This window comes from Simochromis diagramma, unplaced genomic scaffold (assembly GCF_900408965.1).
Source record: "Simochromis diagramma unplaced genomic scaffold, fSimDia1.1 OVJJ01000304.1, whole genome shotgun sequence".
Classification (NCBI taxonomy): Eukaryota; Metazoa; Chordata; class Actinopteri; order Cichliformes; family Cichlidae; genus Simochromis; species Simochromis diagramma.
Window position 1 is genome coordinate 10494411 of NW_024387030.1, and position 17582 is coordinate 10511992.

Consider the following 17582-nt stretch of genomic DNA (forward strand, 5'->3'; position numbering starts at 1 on the left):
TACAACCTCACATTAACCCCTAACTGTACAAATTTTCTTGTTTATGTGTGCAAAATTAGCCTCTGTAATGTAGGCAACAGATAGAGCTGTTTTTTGTTTTTAATTCCCCCTCTTTTTCTGTGTTTGTATTCTACATAATTGATATAACCTGAGTACATTCATTAGAATCAAAATATGGAATGAAATAACATTTATATTTCCTTGCACTAATATCATTTTACTGCATCAATTGAACCAACTGCAGCAGCACAATTCTCTTTTATTACATAAAAAAAATACTCAAAAGATATACTTTTTGCTTTCTTATTTTGAATAAGTTTCAGAACCTGTAAAGAAGTTAAATCAGTACTTCAGCTTTTACCAATATTTTTTAACAGAAGTATCCGTACTTCTGCCTAATGGTGAAAACAGCATTGGCAGTTGTGGCGGGGCATGGTCCGTGACATGGCTGCGGGGGAGGCTGACATACCTGAGGTCAATCAGCTCATCACGCCTCCCCTATATTAAACATGTCAGGACCTGAGGTTGTTGTTGTGTGTAGGACGCAGCTGAAAAGCTGTGAAAAAGACATGAGTTGAAGAAACGACAACTGAATAAAGAAGCGTGCTGGAAAGTGCAAGTATGTGGTCGGGTCCGTCATTCCTCTCACAATAGTCTATCTAACTAAAAACCATGATTGCAAATCCTATCAGGATTGATCTCTGACTTGTGCTAACTTTTGTTACAAAAAGGAATGGATGAAGGCGCATTACTCAGCCTTTTTGCAAGCTACTGCTTTATTACAGGGCAAATTTTCTGATAAAACAAATACATTATATTTCTCATGGTGGCTGTACAGGAAAAGCCAGGGACGGATCACCAGTCAACTTTTTTCTTTGGGGAACACAGAAGTATAAAAAAAATAGAAATCCCACTGGTGCTGAGCATAGTGGACTGATCAACAGACCAAAGTTTAAATGCTAAAAAACACTTCTTGGTTATTAAGCCATACACTACCAACACAGTGAAATAAACACAATTACTTTTATTAAATGTCAATGTGAAACATTTTGTTCATTTATTTATTTATATTTCATGTATTTGCAGTCTTTATGATGTCATTTCATTAAACTCTAATGTTTCTTCCCACCTCTTCAGACCAGAGGGTAGCTTGCTGCACTAGCAATCCCACACTGGTTGGATTTGTTCCTGCTCATCTTAATGTATCCTTTCTCCCCCCATCCAACACCAGCACTACAGGAAGAAAGAAATTAAAAACATTTAACAGCTAAAAATGGCCTGTGTTCACACTAATAGTTCAATAACATGTAGAGACATGATGATCCGATTGTTAAGCCATAAAAAAGATGTCTTTATATATCTGTGTATCAAATATAAATTTAAATATAAGTAGGTATTTACCTGTTCTTGACCAGCCAGTAGTCATGTCCATTTTCAGTACCATAACCCACAGCCAGCACAGCATGGTCCAACATTGTGCTGCTGCAGTCGGGCTCATCATAAACACCTGCAAACACATGTCAATTAAACTGATAGATGTAAAGAACAAAACTATTCCCATTTATTTTTTAATTTGAAGATAATTTTCTTGATACTTTCAATTGTGTTTCAATGTCTGTACCTGATTCATAGAACTGAAAAGACAGACGAGAAGCATCAATGGCCACAGATATTGGTCCGATGGTAGCCACAGCTTCTTTCAGGGTTTCTTCATTAGCTGGTTGCACATCAACATAGCCGGTGCATGTAGCACCAGTAGATTTAGGATTGTAACGGCAATCTCCATCCTAATACAGAGGAAATATGTTAAAATTTCTTGCATTGATTGCAACATATTAGCAAACACAGTATATAAAAAATACTGTGATGTTGAAAATGGATTTATAAAGAAGTCAGTAAAGCAGCCAATACTGTCGGGTTTATGCGACTTGAACCTACAGTATGTTTTGGAAGTACTGTAAACTGCTTCAAGCACTTTCATGCTTGATAACACTGTCTAAACAAGCTGATTTGCACCCCTGATTCATATATTTATCAATAATAATAATGAAGCTTATGCATATGTTCTATAAGGAAGATCTGTAGTCACACATCTGTCTGTTTCCCAGGTGTTGGCATCTAATCTAAGCTTTGCATCACTTCCACTCTCACTTCTGCTGTCAAGCTTATTGTGACATGACTGGTCTGGTCCAATCATATTTCTACCAGCCTTCTCCACTCCGCATACTATAAATGTCACTGGCATCTGTTGTTTTACTTTGCAGATGCCATCATGCACCACACCTTCTCCACATGACCACCTCTCACTCATCACTGGCTTCGTTCAAGCCTCCATCTTGTCTAGATTCCAAGGGGTGTCCTGTTCTAATCCCTATCACCTCTAGGATTCTGGTCTGCTTTGATGGGCCATCAGAGTCTAACAGCCAAATAACTGAATTCTGTATATCAATAAATGATGTTCAGTTCCGTCTAATAATCTCTCCTTATTGAAATAATAATAACTTTATTTATTTATTCAGTTTTCAAAACACAGATTTACAAAGGGCTTTGCAGTTCAAATAAAAGGTGCACGTTGAAGACAAGTGTGCGTGTTAAAACATACAGACACATAAACAGTCACATGGTCAGTCATACCACAGATCTTCATTCCCACATACACATATACATACTTGTATCGTTTCAAACTATGGCCAAAATTGAAGGGGAATGGATTAAGGAAACACTAACCAATAGAAATTAGTTTTCAGCATTCGCTTCAAACAAATAACCAACCTAATTGATTGAGGAAGGCAATTCCACAATTTGGGCAGTAAAACCTCAAAAGCACAATCACCTCTTGTTTTAAAATCAGAGCGAAGGAAAATTAGAAGGCCCTGGTTAGACGATCTGAGAGGCTGGCTGCATTGATAAGGTGCTAGAAGCTCAGCTAAATACACAGGAGCCTGTCCACGTAGAGCCTTTTATGTTAATAACAGAATTTTAAAGTGGATTCTGAATTTTACTTGAAGCCAGTGAAGGGATGCAAGGATAGGTGCAATATGTGACTGACAGCTAGTTTTAGTTGGCAGCCTTGCAGCTGTGTTCTTAACTAATTGGAGACTAGTTAAGGAGGACTGCGAAATGCATGTGAAAAGTGTTAAAGTTGTAAATTAGAGTGCATACTAAAAGTTCAAAATGATTGACTGGCAGTAAAGGTTGGAGTTTCACAATATTTTTCAGATGAAGGAAACAAAACTGGGTAACCTTTGAGATATGAGTTTTGAAATTCAAGTGATGATCAAAAGTGACACCGAGGGTTTTAGCAGATGATTTGAAATGTTTGGCAAGGGGGCTAACGTACTGACTATCGTCCTTAGTGGGCTGAGCACTAGAACCTCAGTTTCAGGACTGAGATATTAGGATATTAGAATATCCTAATTAGTTATGGCACAGAAAAATCCATTGTGGGAGGAGGGGCTACTGAGGTTGTTGGGCTTGACAGAAAAATATGTGTCATCTGCATAGAAGTGAATGAAGATTCCTTTACCTGGGCCAGCTAAACAATGGTTTAGCTGGCCCAGGGGTAACATATATAAAGAAGCCCTGGGGCAGGTGCAGATGAGGACATACATTGATTTATATGAATTCTGAATTATCTGTTTGATAAGTATGATGAAAACCATTTGAGAGCAGTACCAGAGATGACAACGCATTTGTGGAGCCTGCTAATAAGGGTAGCATCTTCAACAGTATCAAAAGCTGTTGAGCAGGACATTTATCTGAATGTATTAGAATATCATCAGTAATTTTCACTAAAGCTATTAAGATGATGATAGTAAGGTGGCAAAGTGCTGAGGCTTGTATAAATTCATAGATCATGATTTAAAAGGAATCAGGTGTGACATGTTTTTGACATATTGCAGTCTATTTACCTCGGCCTCGTAAGGGTAGGACTCCTCAGTGTCAATCCCTCCAGTTGCTTGGATGTACTGGAAAGCAGAATCCATCAGGCCTCCATTGCAGCCATGGTTGCCAAAGCTCTGAGAGCAGTCGACCAACTGCTGCTTACTCAGAGACACCAGCTTTCCTGTTTTCCTGAAGTGCTGACCCTCCAGGGAGCCAGTCTGAAAAAACAAAAAGAGTGAGTTTGAAACCAGACCACAGCCGAGCAAAGTTTGCCATGTTACAAAAATAAAGAACAGAAAGTTATTTCTACTTACTGCACTGAAGGCCCAGCAGGAGCCACATTGCATTTGATTCTCGACATCGGTGACATATCCCTTATCTCTCCAGTCAACAGTGTCGGGTAGATCAGTACCTTCACGTAGTCGGAAGAAGGTAGAGCCGCGGCGAGGTAGAGAAGAATTGAAAGAGTGAAGGCAGCCCTGGGAAACCAGTCGTTTGTACTCTTCATTTTCCTGAGAAGAGGAACAGAGTTCATGGGGTTTTTATTTAAAAGTTTCTATGCATTCTTACATGCATATATGCATTACAAAAAAAAAAGTATTTGTGAAATTGTAAATGGTGAGGAGTAAAATCTGAATTTTGCACATACCATATCAGCAAATTGGGTCATCCCAAGGCGGTAGGACTTCAAACCCTGGTCTGTCAAGATGTTGTGCACTAGCACATGTTTGCGGTTGTTGAGCCAGATCTGCTTCCTTTGAGCCTCATCTGATTCAGAGTCATATGACTTATCTACCAATTGGAAAAGGAAATAGTGAAAACAGAACAAAAGAAAATACATTGGTAATGAATGTAAGAAATAATCTGCTACGAAATTTCCCTTTTTACACAATTTTAACATATTAGGGTGAGCTCACATTTCTTTCCAAGTCTTCCCAAGGATCAACGGCAATAAAAAGACTAAAAGAGTCTGCTGTCTCACCAAACTTGAGTTTCCAGGCGTGAAACTCCAGATCTTCCAGAGAGATGCTGGCACAGCTGGACACAGCCAGAACAGCAGCAACAACAAGCAGCAACTTCATCTTGACTGAACACAAGCAGAAAAAGACACAGATGTTTTTCAGTTTTAAAATGTTTTCTGTCATAATATCTTCTGTCACTTTCATAGAATCACAGTATCTACTCTGCCCATTTTCTTTGAGTTTTTATTTCACCTTCCAATTCTTCCTCAAATGAATGATTCTCAGGTTTTTTTCCATCAGCATGTTACTGAAAAGTGTATTTACACTCATCTATGTGTCTATCTGTGCTGTAGCTGCTTACCTGTCTCAGTGTCCGCTATAGACGAACCACTTGTGACTGATGTACGTCTGTGTCAGAGACGAGTTCCTCTATAGCTGACTACAGTTATAACTGCTGTATTCCAGTCAAGTCAGGACAGAAGTGTGCAAAGAAAGCAAAAGAATGTAATGCACTGAAACATAAAAAGGTGGAGCTTAGCATTAAGAGTCAACACAATTTGTTTGGCAGTGTTCCAAAGAGGAAGTGTGACTTTTTTACCCGCCCCCACAGTTGTTCACTGGAGGTTCACTGGTTGAGTAACATTCATGAAAGTCAGCATTTAGTCTTCTTTGGTCTTCAATAGTTTTTGCAAATCTCTTAGCTGTGTTTGGAATTATGGAAAAAAACAGTCCCAGACCTAAATTTTGCTGTGTTTCTCTCTCCTGCTGGTCTATGTACAAACAATATTTTCACTCAGTTGCTAAAAAGCCATATAAGCAGCCAATATCTGAGTCCACATTTCAGACTTCTTTAACAACAAAAATGATTTTGAAGTATTTAAGGCAGCTGAAAGTAGTCCAGGATGAAATGTGTTAGCTTGTCATTGAGCAATATTCTCAGCCATCTTCGAGTGTCTGAAAATCAATGAATAAGATAAAGTAAAACAATGCAAGCAAATCCCCTCTCACAAATTTATAGTTAAACACAAGGGTATGTAAACAGAATCTACAACATGGAACACAATTAATCTGCAATCTTAATAATAAAGTTGTTTATTTAACAAACCAGATAAGGCCAGGTGGTTGACTGGAGCTCATAGAGAAAAATCTAAAGAACTGAAGCAGATAAATGTGTAACTATACTTTAAGTGTCTGTGTAGATTCTCAGTTATCCAGGTGTTGGTAGTATTGAGCTCTTGAAATGAATTGTCAGAATTGAGGAAGGGTGAGTTGAGGAAGGGTGATCTGGTGGAGGAATATTGATATCAGTCAGCATTTCTTATGAGAGAAATATGTGAGGTTTTCAAATATTACAGGCAACTGTTGTTGTTTTGATGGCACTTTTATTTTTTGTGTTACATGCTGTTGAAATGTCAATTCAATGAGTAACCACACTTCAAAACCAAGCACTCCTTGAGCTGGTCCAAAGGTCTGTAGTGAAGAAGCGGAGAGCTGGAGCTCGGCACTCCCTGGTGTTTCATTTTTCCTGTGAGATCTGAACTGTTTCAAAAAGTCTACGCACCTTCATGTAGCGGGTGGCTAAACCTTTTTAACATGTATGTATCGCACCACACTGTAGACTACCCTAGATGTATAGGAAAAGGCTATATGCTGGCCAAAAACATTCCCTCAGTCAGTTCTCCTTTTTGCAGAACTGCAATCATCAGTACTCAGCAGCGATGTGGCAGTGTCATGGTGTGGCTGAAAGCGAAAGGTGACAAATGCAAATACACTACCCCACTGCAAAATCTCCAGTGTTAAATTGACACTAGAAAAGTGTTTTTATGTGTCCACTCTTTTGAGTGTTAAATTAACACTGACAGTGTTATATTTTAACAGTAACTTAGTCAGTGTTAAAGATTAACAGTGACTAACATTAGCAGTGTTGATTTTCTAAGACTGAAAAATTACTAGCATTTTTATTTATTTTCCAATTGACCACTGGAGATTTTGCAGTTCACTAGCACGCAGATACTAGACGCGTCACACCACTCTGGACTCGAGCAGCAAGGTCAAGTTCACTAAATTAATAAACTTGAGTTGTTATAATGCTTATAAAACTTTAGCTCTATATCAAGGTTTATTTAACTTGTACATTCTTTTCTCTGTCCTTAACTTCATTTAATTAATGAATCTGAGATAAACTCCAGACTAAGAAAGAGTCCAGTCCGTTAGTCGAACCTCTGCTACAGGAGGAACAATACAGTTCTCGTCCTGGTCATGGAACACCGGACCAGCTCTTTATCCTCTTAAGGATACTTGCAGGTGCATGGGAGTTTGCCCAACCAAGTCTACATGTGCTTTTTGGACTCGAAGGCATTCGACCATGTCCCTCGGAGTGTCCTGTGGGAGGTGCTTCAGGAGTATGGGGTGTCTTGCCCATTGCTACGGGCCATTCGATTCTTGTACAACCATTGCAGGAGCTTGGTCCACATAGCTGACAATAAGTCAGACTCGTTTCCGGTGGGTGAGGGAGTCTGCCAGGGCTGCCCTTTGTCACCGATCCTGTTTGTAATTTTTATGGACTGAATTTCTAGGCACAGCCAAGTGGCGGAAGGCTTTCACTTGGGTGGTCTCAGAATCTCATCTCTGCTTTTTGCAGATGATGTGGATCTGTTGGCTTCAACAGGCGATGGCCTCCAGCTCGCACTGGGACAGTTCACAGAGTGTGAAGAGGTGGGAATGAGAATCAGCACCTCCATGTCTGAGGCCATGGTCCTCAGCCAGAAAAGGGTGGAGTGCCCACTCTGGGTCAGGGACGAGTTCCTGCTCCAAGTGGAGGAGTTTAAGTATCTTGGGGTCTTTTTCACGAGTGACGGGAAAAGGGAGTGTAATAGAAAATTTTATTATTTACATTTAAAGTATTAAAGTGCTTATGCATATGCTTAGTTGTGACATTGTAGCTGACTGTTCAGTGAAAGTTTCTAAAACTAAATGAACTTATTTCAGCCACAGCAGCTGGAGAAGACAACTTCCTTTACAGGCACTAATAACGCCAAGGGCACAAAACAGCATACCTATTGTTCCATTAGGTTTCATAGCGAGGCTCGTGATGTGTGTGGTATGATCGGTTTGTAACTTCCTCCCTCTTCCTTGGAATGCATAAAGGAGTGAGAGCACCACTTGTGGTCAGCCAAGTAGCTTAGAGTCTGCAGAAGTTCTTTTTTTTTTACACACACAATGAAAATGTGTTCATAATCGAGTTGGCGCTCCGTATTTTGAGGGTAAAGAGCTTCGTTCAAGCGTTACTGTCTGGATTGATATATTGCCGGATGACGTAGAGTGCAGAGGGGTTTTTTTTGCAGCATGCTTACACATACACATGATGATGATGATGATGATAATAATAATAATAATAAGAAGAAGAATACGTTTTATTTAAAAGCACCCAGACAAGCTGGAGGAGGTGGCAGGGGAAAGGGAGGTCTGGGCTCCCTTTCCCCTGCTGCCCCTGCGACCCGGCCCCGGATAAGCGGAAGAAGACGGCTGGATGGATGGAGATAAATTTTCACCAACTACAGAATGCCCAAGAAAGTAAAGCTGTTTCTGAAAAGCATAAAGCAAGAAATGTTATTTAAAATAAAAAAAGATCAAAACAAGATCAAAGACAGGAGAAACCAGAGAGGAGAATGTAATTTTTTGCTTCTAAACACTATGGATGCAGCCTGTATAAAGGGGATGATCTGATTGTTATGGTTTTCTCTCTAAGTCCACAGGATGTTTACTGATTTGGTTATTTGGAACTACATAAATATATCTGAATTAACTTGAACAGTATGTTACAGAACAGTGTGAGTGCACTGAAGGCCCACCAGGAGCCACACTGTTTCTGAGGAGGAGCTGGTGCTGTGGTGTCCATGAGCTGATGTTTGATGGCATGTGATCAGTTGGTTAGCTGAGCTGTATGCTAGATTAAGGCTACCAGACTTCACACACTTTCTGTATGATTTAAAATTGTGTGGTGGGACAAAAAAAAATCCCACTGATGTTGAATATCTCTGTCTGGATAAACCACTGAATGGTTACAAAGCCAAACACCCCCAACAAAGAGAAACGCACAAACAAATGTTTAAATCACTGTGAAATATTTTTATTTATTTATATTTATTTACAATTTTTATATAAGTTTCTATTAAACATAAACCAGGGCAAAGGGTGACTCTTTACCCTGAAAAAAAAATGAAATAATAAAAATAAAATTAATGTTGATTACATGCCACTGATCTCCGCCTCACTGAGGAAACCTGCAAATGTAATAAATCAGTCAATAAACTGTGGGATGCACAAATATTTTTATATTAATCTGTGCACATGATCATAGGTTTGATATGTTTAAAAGGAATTGTTAATGAAATTGTTAAAAACAAATCTTAGTAGAGTAGTTTAAGTTTCTTCTGACCTCTTCAGACCAGAGGGTAGCTTGCTGCAGTAGAAATCCCACACTGGTTGGATTTGTTCCTGCTCATCTTAATGTATCCCTTGTCTCCCCATTCAAGACCCCAGCTGCAGAAAGAAACAAATTAATAAACATTTAGCAGATTAATATGTAACTGAATGAAGAGACATATTAATCTACATGTATAAGATGCCTTTATTCAGCTGTGTATCAGCCCTCAGTAACTATTAGAAGGAGCATCAATCAAGTTATTTACCTGTTCTTGACCAGCCAGTAGTCATTTCCGTCCTCAGTACCATAACCCACAGCCAGCACACCATGGTCCAACTCTGAGCTGCTGCACTGGGGCTCATTGTACACTCCTAGAAATACATATAATTTAGACTGAGAGGTTTAAAAATAAATAACTAAATCTTCACATTTCTTTCTCTATATAAGATTTTTATTTGGCACTTTCAACACAGTGTTTTACCTGATTCGTAGAATTGGAATGACATCTGAGAAGCATCAATGCCCACAGAAATGGGTCCGATGGTGGCCACAGCCTCCTTCAGGGCGTCTTCATCGCCTTGACTCACATCAGTATAGCCGGTGGATGTGGCTCCAATATTATCAGGATTATAACGGCATTTTCCATCCTAGTCAAGAAAAAAATATGCAAATTATTCACTCACACATTTTCCAAGTATATTGCAAAGATATAAGAGATCAGAGCATTTACCAAGTACTATAGTTTTAAATATAGATTTAAAACTAGTCAATAAACTGGACTTGAACAGATTTGCTGAGCCACTAGATATATAGTGTTTTTCCACAAGGTGGCAGTAAAGTACACCGGTTGCTTGCAAGTCTATCATGAATAATTGTCTTTTCATCTCCAACTCTGTCATTTGTCAAGATAATGACAGTCAAGATATGAACAATTTCAAATGTACTTTCAAAGATTATGATTTAGAATTTTTTCATTTATTATGATAACCTGTCAAGAAGATTATTGTCCACTCTCCTCTTTTATTACCTCAGCCTCATAAGGGTAGGACTCCTCAGTGTCAATCCCTCCATTTGCTTGGATGTACTGGAAGGCGTAGTCCATCAGCCCTCCCATGCAGCCCATGTTGCCATAGTCTCCCGAGCAGTCGACCAGCTGCTGCTCGCTCAGAGACACCAGCTTTCCTGTCTTCCTGAAGTGCTGACCCTCCAGTGAGCCAGTCTGCAACAAGCGTCAGTCAGTTTGAAGCCAACAGTCGAGCAAAGTTTCCTGCTTTACAATAATAGAGAAGACTACGTTATATGTACTCACTGCACTGAAGGCCCAGCAGGAGCCACACTGCTTCTGATCCTTGACATCAGTGACGTATCCCTTATCTCTCCAGTCAATAGACTCGGGCAGATCAGTACCTTCAGGTAGTGTGAAGAAGGTAGAGCCACGGCGAGGCAGAGAAGCATTGAAGGAGTGAAGGCAGCCCTGGGAAATCACTCGTTTGTACTCTTCATTTTCCTGATGAAAGAAGAACAAAATTCTGGGCTTATTGGGTTGTTATCCAAAATGCTATTCTCTGTGTCGTTCTCTGCTAATTGCAGTGAAAAATGCTGATGACCTACACATAAAAACCTAAACACACATACAAACATACCATGTCAGCAAAGTAGGTCATGCCGAGGCGGTAGGACTTCAAACCCTGGTCTGCCAAGATGTTGTGTACAAGCACAAATTTGCGGTTGTTGAGCCAGATCTGCCTCCGGTGAGCCTCCTCTGATGGAGAGTGGTAGGATCTTTCTGCCATTTTGAAAAACAATTGTCAGAAAGAGAATGAAGGAACCAGGATGAATCCTTAAATATTAACAATCTAATTTCCAGTAAGAGATTTTCCTTTATTCTAGTCTTATAATGTTTTACAAGCATGTGAGCGTGAGCAAGGCCAAATTTAAGGGTTCCTTTAAGACCACGAAACATGATGAATATCATTTGACAAAAAGCTAAAACAAATAGGAGAGGAAGAGTCTGCTGTCTCACCAAACTTGAGTTTCCAGGCATGAAACTCCAGATCTTCCAGAGAGATGCTGGCACAGCTGGCCACAGCCAGAACAGCAGCAACAACAAGCAGCAACTTCATCTTGACTGGACACAAGCAGAAAAAGACACAGATCCTGTGTGGTGTGCAGAAAACCAGACAGCTTGTTTCTGATGCCTGTCACATCAGCTTTAAAATACTCTCTATCGTGATGTTGGATGTCACTTCCACACTACCACAGTATCCTCTCTACGTCCTGGTTTCTTTAACTTTGTTTCATCTCTCCTTTCTATTATTTCTCAAATGAATGAATCTTTCATCATTCGGTCACTAAAAAGTGTAGTCTGTGTGTGCAGTTGTCTGTGCTGTAGCTACTCACCTGGCTCGATGTCAGTGTACGTGCTGAAGACTGGGGTAGAAGCACCTGTGGGTGTTGTAGAGCTGTCTGAGGAGTTCTTATATAGCCAGCTACAGTTATGACTACAGTATTCCAGTCAGGTGGCTGTCAGCAGGTCACAAAAAATATGGCACATGAAAGTCAATCATTGAAACAGACAAAGGTGGAGTTATACATTAAGAGGAGGATCGCATGACAACACTGTTTTGAGGAAATATTTTAGTCAACCTCAGCAAAAACACTGAACGTTACTGTCATGAATCCTGTTTACTGCTTTTTTCTTTGGTTTTATGGGTGTTTTTGAGGGCATGATCAGTTTTGGTTTAGTCATATGGATTCACGTTCAACAAACACCATATGCCTGTATGTGTTATTGTTATCTGTTTCCCACCACAAAGAGATGGGAAGTCTCCAAAACGAACAACAGCCGAACAAAAACAAAGCAGACGTACAGAAACAACACAGCGTGTGTGCTAATGTGTCATCCACCTGCGAGCTGAAACCTTAAGAAGAAACAGATTACATCATTCTGGAAAATATGCAAAGTCCTCATAGAGGTGCTTTTATTTCTTGAAATTGTAGGTGGCACCTCAGCTAACACCCACTCAGTGAATGTTGTTTAATGAGTTACATGAATGATCAGGATTTATTTGAAGTGTTACCCCATCTTTTTTCTTCTTTAAGAAACTGAAATGATGTATTGTCTTCATATGTACACATATAACCTCTCTCAGACTGATTAAAGTCTCTAAATTTTCCCACAAATATGGAATTTCTGTCCCCTTTTTAACTCGTGATTTTTTCCTCATCACCCCATACCAGTAGAGGCAGTCTGACATCACTGACTGAGTCTAGTTCTGTTGAAGATTTCTTCCTGATAACAGGTAGGCATCCAGGCAACTGCTGGCACACAGCTGAAAGAGTTTATTTGCATCTCCAACTTTGCTATTTAGGGAAATAACGATAGTCAGTTGTTACAAAGACCTGTAAAGTCTAAGACTGTGATTGGGGATTTTTCTCTATGGATGGATGGATGAGATAAACTTTTTTGGTTATTTGGAACTACATAAATATATCTGAATTAACTTGAACAGTATGTTACAGAACAGTGTGAGTGCACTGAAGGCCCACCAGGAGCCACACTGTTTCTGAGGAGGAGCTGTTGCTGTGGTGTCCATGAGCTGATGTTGGATGGCATGTGATCAGTTGGTTAGCTGAGCTGTTTGCTAGATTAAGGCTACCAGACTTCACACACTACCTAAAAATTCTTCCTTGCTTGCACTTCATTACTGAGTTCCTATACGTTTACATTTGCCAGTCAAATCATCTTTCACTTTTGCATCTTTATTTTTTAGTGCTTTTGATGAATGATTCAGACTCACAACCTTTCAAAAGGCACAAAATACTAAAAATAAAAACAGTAAAACTGTAAATGGAAACATTAAGCAAGAAATGTTACTTTAAAAAAGTAAGTTCAAACACAGAGGAAACCACAACGGAGACATTTCTCTACAAAATGAAGTTCCCACTTCTGAAACTTCTTGCCCACAGCTGTTATTTTTCACCTTAGGTTTGCGAGCCAAATGTCAAAGAAGCAGCCAGTATGTGAGGGTGCATCTCATTCCACATTTCAGACTTTTCTAGTTCGTTTTGAATTAATTAGTCCAGCTTAAAGTAATTTATGTCAGCTGAAGCTCAGCTAATGTGGCCAAAGAACCATGAATAAAATTAAGCAAGAATCAGTATAACATTAAACGCCCCTTTCACATATTTTGAGAAAATCATAATTGATTGTAAAACACATAAGTTCTGAATGAGGTGAAGCAAACACACGCTACTTTTCTGTAATCTTTAGAAAAAATACAAATACATAATTTGGGATAATGATCAAGTATTCTTTCTGTCAGGTACATAACTTCATCCAGATAAGTTGTTGTTTGCTTATTTGTTTGTTTTTTATAAAAAAAATTCATAAAGTCTACCAAACTAAACTTCTGTCTATAAACTGTTGGACAAAGACACAATTTCTATAGATTTGCTGCTGCACATCACCGCAATAACTTTTAAATCAGCCATATTTCAGCTTTAATTTGGTGGTTTGGCAAAGATTTTAATTAACGTAAGCACCTGTTAATTAAATTTTAATTAAGTGTTTATGAATTAGCTGCATCAAACTGGCTGAAAGTATTAGCTATATTTATACATAGACCTTATTTACAAGCATTCATTCTGTTTAGGAATAAACTAAGTCATAAATGCAGCCTAAAGATCAGACGATCTGTCTGACTTTGTTTGTTCCATCATTTGCACCAACATCTCTTTAGGTCCCATCTTGAAATTACAATGAAAGGTTTAAAAAAAAAAAGGCATCACTTGCCACAAAACAAAACTGTTTGTCACTGACTTCTCCAATTACTTTTGAGGCTCTAATGAAGAACTATGTATAAAAATGACTATAATTAAAGTAAAATGTTTGTTAAACCTGCTGAACTAAAGTTGAAGGTCTGCACTTCAGTCGCATCTTAACTGTATGATTTAAAATTGTGTGGCGGGACAAAAAAAAATCCCACTGATGTTGAATATCTCTGTCTGGATAAACCACTGAATGGTTACAAAGCCAAACACCCCCAACAAAGAGAAACGCACAAACAAATGTTTAAATCACTGTGAAATATTTTTATTTATTTATATTTATTTACAATTTTATATAAGTTTCTATTAAACATAAACCACGGCAAAGGGTGACTCTTTACCCTGAAAAAAAAAAAAGAAATAATAAAAATAAAATTAATGTTGATTACATGCCACTGATCTCCGCCTCACTGAGGAAACCTGCAAATGTAATAAATCAGTCAATAACCTGTGGGATGCACAAATATTTTTTATATTAATCTGTGCACATGATCATAGGTTTGATATGTTTAAAAGGAATTGTTAATGAAATTGTTAAAAACAAATCTTAGTAGAGCTAGAAAGAAAAAGTAGTTTAAGTTTCTTCTGACCTCTTCAGACCAGAGGGTAGCTTGCTGCAGTAGCAATCCCACACTGGTTGGATTTGTTCCTGCTCATCTTAATGTATCCCTTGTCTCCCCATTCAAGACCCCAGCTGCAGAAAGAAACAAATTAATAAAAATTTAGCAGATATAATATGTAACTGAATGAAGAGACATATTAATCTACATGTATAAGATGCCTTTATTCAGCTGTGTATCAGCCCTCAGTAACTATTAGAAGGAGCATCAATCAAGTTATTTACCTGTTCTTGACCAGCCAGTAGTCATTTCCGTCCTCAGTACCATAACCCACAGCCAGCACACCATGGTCCAACTGTAAGCTGCTGCACTGGGGCTCATTGTACACTCCTAGAAATACATATAATTTAGACTGAGAGGTTTAAAAATAAATAACTAAATCTTCACATTTCTTTCTCTATATAAGATTTTTATTTGGCACTTTCAACACAGTGTTTTACCTGATTCGTAGAATTGGAATGACATCTGAGAAGCATCAATGGCTACAGAAACGGGTCCGATGGTGGCCACAGCCTCCTTCAGGGCGTCTTCATCGCCTTGACTCACATCAGTATAGCCGGTGGATGTGGCTCCAATATTATCAGGATTATAACGGCATTTTCCATCCTAGTCGAGAGAAAATTATCTACTGACACATTTTTCAAGTCGCTATTGTAAAAATATAAGAGATCAGAGCATTTACCAAGTGCTATAATTTTAAAGATAAATATAAAAGTAGTCAATAAATTGACCTTGATCAGATTTGCGTCACTAGATATATTTTTTCCACAAGGTGGCAGTAAAGTACACCGGTTGCTTGCAAGTCTATCATGAATAATTGTCTTTTCATCTCCAACTCTGTCATTTGTCAAGATAATGACAGTCAAGATATGAACACTTTTAAATGTACTTTCTACGATTATGATTTATAATCAAAACATTATAACATTATAATAAGCACATTATTCTCTCCTCTTTTATTACCTCAGCCTCATAAGGGTAGGACTCCTCAGTGTCAATCCCTCCATTTTCTTGGATGTACTGGAAGGCGTAGTCCATCAGCCCTCCACCGCAGCCCTCATTGCCATAGTCTCCCGAGCAGTCGACCAGCTGCTGCTCGCTCAGAGACACCAGCTTTCCTGTCTTCCTGAAGTGCTGACCCTCCAGTGAGCCAGTCTGCAACAAGCGTCAGTCAGTTTGAAGCCAACAGTGGAGCAAAGTTTCCTGCTTTACAATAATAGAGAAGACTACGTTATATGTACTCACTGCACTGAAGGCCCAGCAGGAGCCACACTGCTTCTGATCCTTGACATCAGTGACGTATCCCTTATCTCTCCAGTCAACAGACTCGGGCAGATCAGTACCTTCAGGTAGTGTGAAGAAGGTAGAGCCACGGCGAGGCAGAGAAGCATTGAAGGAGTGAAGGCAGCCCTGGGAAATCACTCGTTTGTACTCTTCATTTTCCTGATGAAAGAAGAACAAAATTCTGGGCTTATTGGGTTGTTATCCAAAAATGCCATTCTCTGTGTCGTTCTCTGCTAATTGCAGTGAAAAATGCTGATGACCTACACATAAAAACCTAAACACACATACAAACATACCATGTCAGCAAAGTAGGTCATGCCGAGGCGGTAGGACTTCAAACCCTGGTCTGCCAAGATGTTGTGTACAAGCACAAATTTGCGGTTGTTGAGCCAGATCTGCCTCCGGTGAGCCTCCTCTGATGGAGAGTGGTAGGATCTTTCTGCCATTTTGAAAAACAATTGTCAGAAAGAGAATGAAGGAACCAGGATGAATCCTTAAATTGAGGAGAGGAAGAGTCTGCTGTCTCACCAAACTTGAGTTTCCAGGCATGAAACTCCAGATCTTCCAGAGAGATGCTGGCACAGCTGGCCACAGCCAGAACAGCAGCAACAACAAGCAGCAACTTCATCTTGACTGGACACAAGCAGAAAAAGACACAGATCCTGTGTGGTGTGCAGAAAACCAGACAGCTTGTTTCTGATGCCTGTCACATCAGCTTTAAAATACTCTCTATCGTGATGTTGGATGTCACTTCCACACTACCACAGTATCCTCTCTACGTCCTGGTTTCTTTAACTTTCTGTTTCATCTCTCCTTTCTATTCTTTCTCAAATGAATGAATCTTTCATCATTCTGTCACTAAAAAGTGTAGTCTGTGTGTGCAGTTGTCTGTGCTGTAGCTACTCACCTGGCTCAATGTCAGTGTACGTGCTGAAGACTGGGGTAGAAGCACCTGTGGGTGTTGTAGAGCTGTCTGAGGAGTTCTTATATAGCCAGCTACAGTTATGACTACAGTATTCCAGTCAGGTGGCTGTCAGCAGGTCACAAAAAATATGGCACATATAAGTCAATCACTGAAACAGACAAAGGTGGAGTTATACAGTAAGAGGAGGATCGCATGACAACACTGTTTTGAGGAAATATTTTAGTCAACTCAGAAAAAACACTGAACGTTACTGTCATGAATCCTGTTTACTGCTTTTTTCTTTGGTTTTTAGGTTTTTTTGAGGGCATGATCAGTTTTGGTTTAGTCATATGGATTCACGTTCAACAAACACCATATGCCTGTATGTGTTATTGTTATGTGTTTTCCCCTGTAATCTGTTTCCCACCACAAAGAGATGGGAAGTCTCCAAAACGAACAACAGCAGAAAAAACAAACAAACAAAAACAAAGCAGACGTACAGAAACAACACAGCGTGTGTGCTAATGTGTCATCCACCTGCGAGCTGAAACCTTAAGAAGAAACAGATTATATCATTCTGGAAAATATGTAGAGTCCTCATAGAGGTGCTTTTATTTCTTGAAATTGTAGGTGGCACCTCAGCTAACACCCACTCAGTGAATGTTGTTTAA

At 39.3% G+C, this 17582-nt stretch overlaps 4 protein-coding genes across 7 annotated transcripts in view; all 4 read right to left on the reverse strand.

Moving 5' to 3' along the window:
• LOC120740072 (procathepsin L-like) overlaps window positions 1–5280 on the reverse strand; it is a 37639-nt gene extending 32359 nt beyond the window's left edge. The window contains exon 1 of the mRNA XM_040042173.1: window positions 5209–5280. The gene's annotated coding sequence lies outside the window, so the exon portion shown is untranslated. The remainder of the gene's footprint in view (window positions 1–5208) is intronic.
• Window positions 759–11824, reverse strand: LOC120740074 (procathepsin L-like). Of its 2 annotated transcripts, none has more exons than XM_040042181.1 (9): window positions 11674–11824; window positions 11297–11401; window positions 10917–11059; window positions 10583–10780; window positions 10301–10492; window positions 9755–9920; window positions 9539–9644; window positions 9286–9389; window positions 759–1129 (listed from the first exon to the last, which is right to left on the reverse strand). In XM_040042181.1, the coding sequence occupies exons 2-8, from the start codon at window positions 11394–11396 to the stop codon at window positions 9290–9292; spliced, it is 1005 nt and encodes a 334-aa protein (XP_039898115.1). In that variant the 5' UTR covers window positions 11397–11401; window positions 11674–11824; the 3' UTR covers window positions 759–1129; window positions 9286–9289. The 2 variants fall into 2 exon arrangements, with proteins under 2 accessions (XP_039898115.1, XP_039898113.1); XM_040042179.1 differs by lacking the exon at window positions 759–1129 and adding an exon at window positions 8953–9130.
• LOC120740075 (procathepsin L-like) lies at window positions 759–16815 on the reverse strand. Of its 3 annotated transcripts, none has more exons than XM_040042183.1 (8): window positions 16536–16815; window positions 16304–16446; window positions 15969–16166; window positions 15687–15878; window positions 15164–15329; window positions 14948–15053; window positions 14694–14797; window positions 759–1129 (listed from the first exon to the last, which is right to left on the reverse strand). In XM_040042183.1, the coding sequence occupies exons 1-7, from the start codon at window positions 16633–16635 to the stop codon at window positions 14698–14700; spliced, it is 1005 nt and encodes a 334-aa protein (XP_039898117.1). In that variant the 5' UTR covers window positions 16636–16815; the 3' UTR covers window positions 759–1129; window positions 14694–14697. The 3 variants fall into 3 exon arrangements, with proteins under 3 accessions (XP_039898117.1, XP_039898118.1, XP_039898116.1); XM_040042184.1 differs by lacking the exon at window positions 759–1129 and adding an exon at window positions 14367–14445; XM_040042182.1 differs by lacking the exon at window positions 759–1129 and adding an exon at window positions 14387–14523 and having other exon boundaries at window positions 16536–16812.
• Window positions 765–5325, reverse strand: LOC120740071 (procathepsin L-like). Its single transcript, XM_040042171.1, has 8 exons — window positions 5209–5325; window positions 4868–4972; window positions 4535–4677; window positions 4200–4397; window positions 3912–4103; window positions 1622–1787; window positions 1402–1507; window positions 765–1233 (listed from the first exon to the last, which is right to left on the reverse strand). The coding sequence occupies exons 2-8, from the start codon at window positions 4965–4967 to the stop codon at window positions 1134–1136; spliced, it is 1005 nt and encodes a 334-aa protein (XP_039898105.1). The 5' UTR covers window positions 4968–4972; window positions 5209–5325; the 3' UTR covers window positions 765–1133.
• Window positions 16816–17582: the final 767 nt, after the last annotated feature.

Coding starts and splice junctions, on each gene's coding strand:
- LOC120740071 (XM_040042171.1), bottom strand. CDS start 4,967: ATGAAGTTGCTGCTTGTTGTTGCTGCTGTTCTGGCTGTGTCCAGCTGT. Junction 4,398..4,534: donor TGACCCAATTTGCTGATATG/GTATGTGCAAAA, acceptor TCCTCTTCTCAG/GAAAATGAAGAGTACAAACG. Junction 1,234..1,401: donor TACTGGCTGGTCAAGAACAG/GTAAATACCTAC, acceptor TTCTTCCTGTAG/TGCTGGTGTTGGATGGGGGG.
- LOC120740074 (XM_040042181.1), bottom strand. CDS start 11,396: ATGAAGTTGCTGCTTGTTGTTGCTGCTGTTCTGGCTGTGGCCAGCTGT. Junction 11,060..11,296: donor TGCCTGGAAACTCAAGTTTG/GTGAGACAGCAG, acceptor TCAAAATGGCAG/AAAGATCCTACCACTCTCCA. Junction 9,921..10,300: donor CCTACCCTTATGAGGCTGAG/GTAATAAAAGAG, acceptor TTTCTTGACTAG/GATGGAAAATGCCGTTATAA.
- LOC120740075 (XM_040042183.1), bottom strand. CDS start 16,635: ATGAAGTTGCTGCTTGTTGTTGCTGCTGTTCTGGCTGTGGCCAGCTGT. Junction 16,447..16,535: donor TGCCTGGAAACTCAAGTTTG/GTGAGACAGCAG, acceptor TCAAAATGGCAG/AAAGATCCTACCACTCTCCA. Junction 14,798..14,947: donor TACTGGCTGGTCAAGAACAG/GTAAATAACTTG, acceptor TTCTTTCTGCAG/CTGGGGTCTTGAATGGGGAG.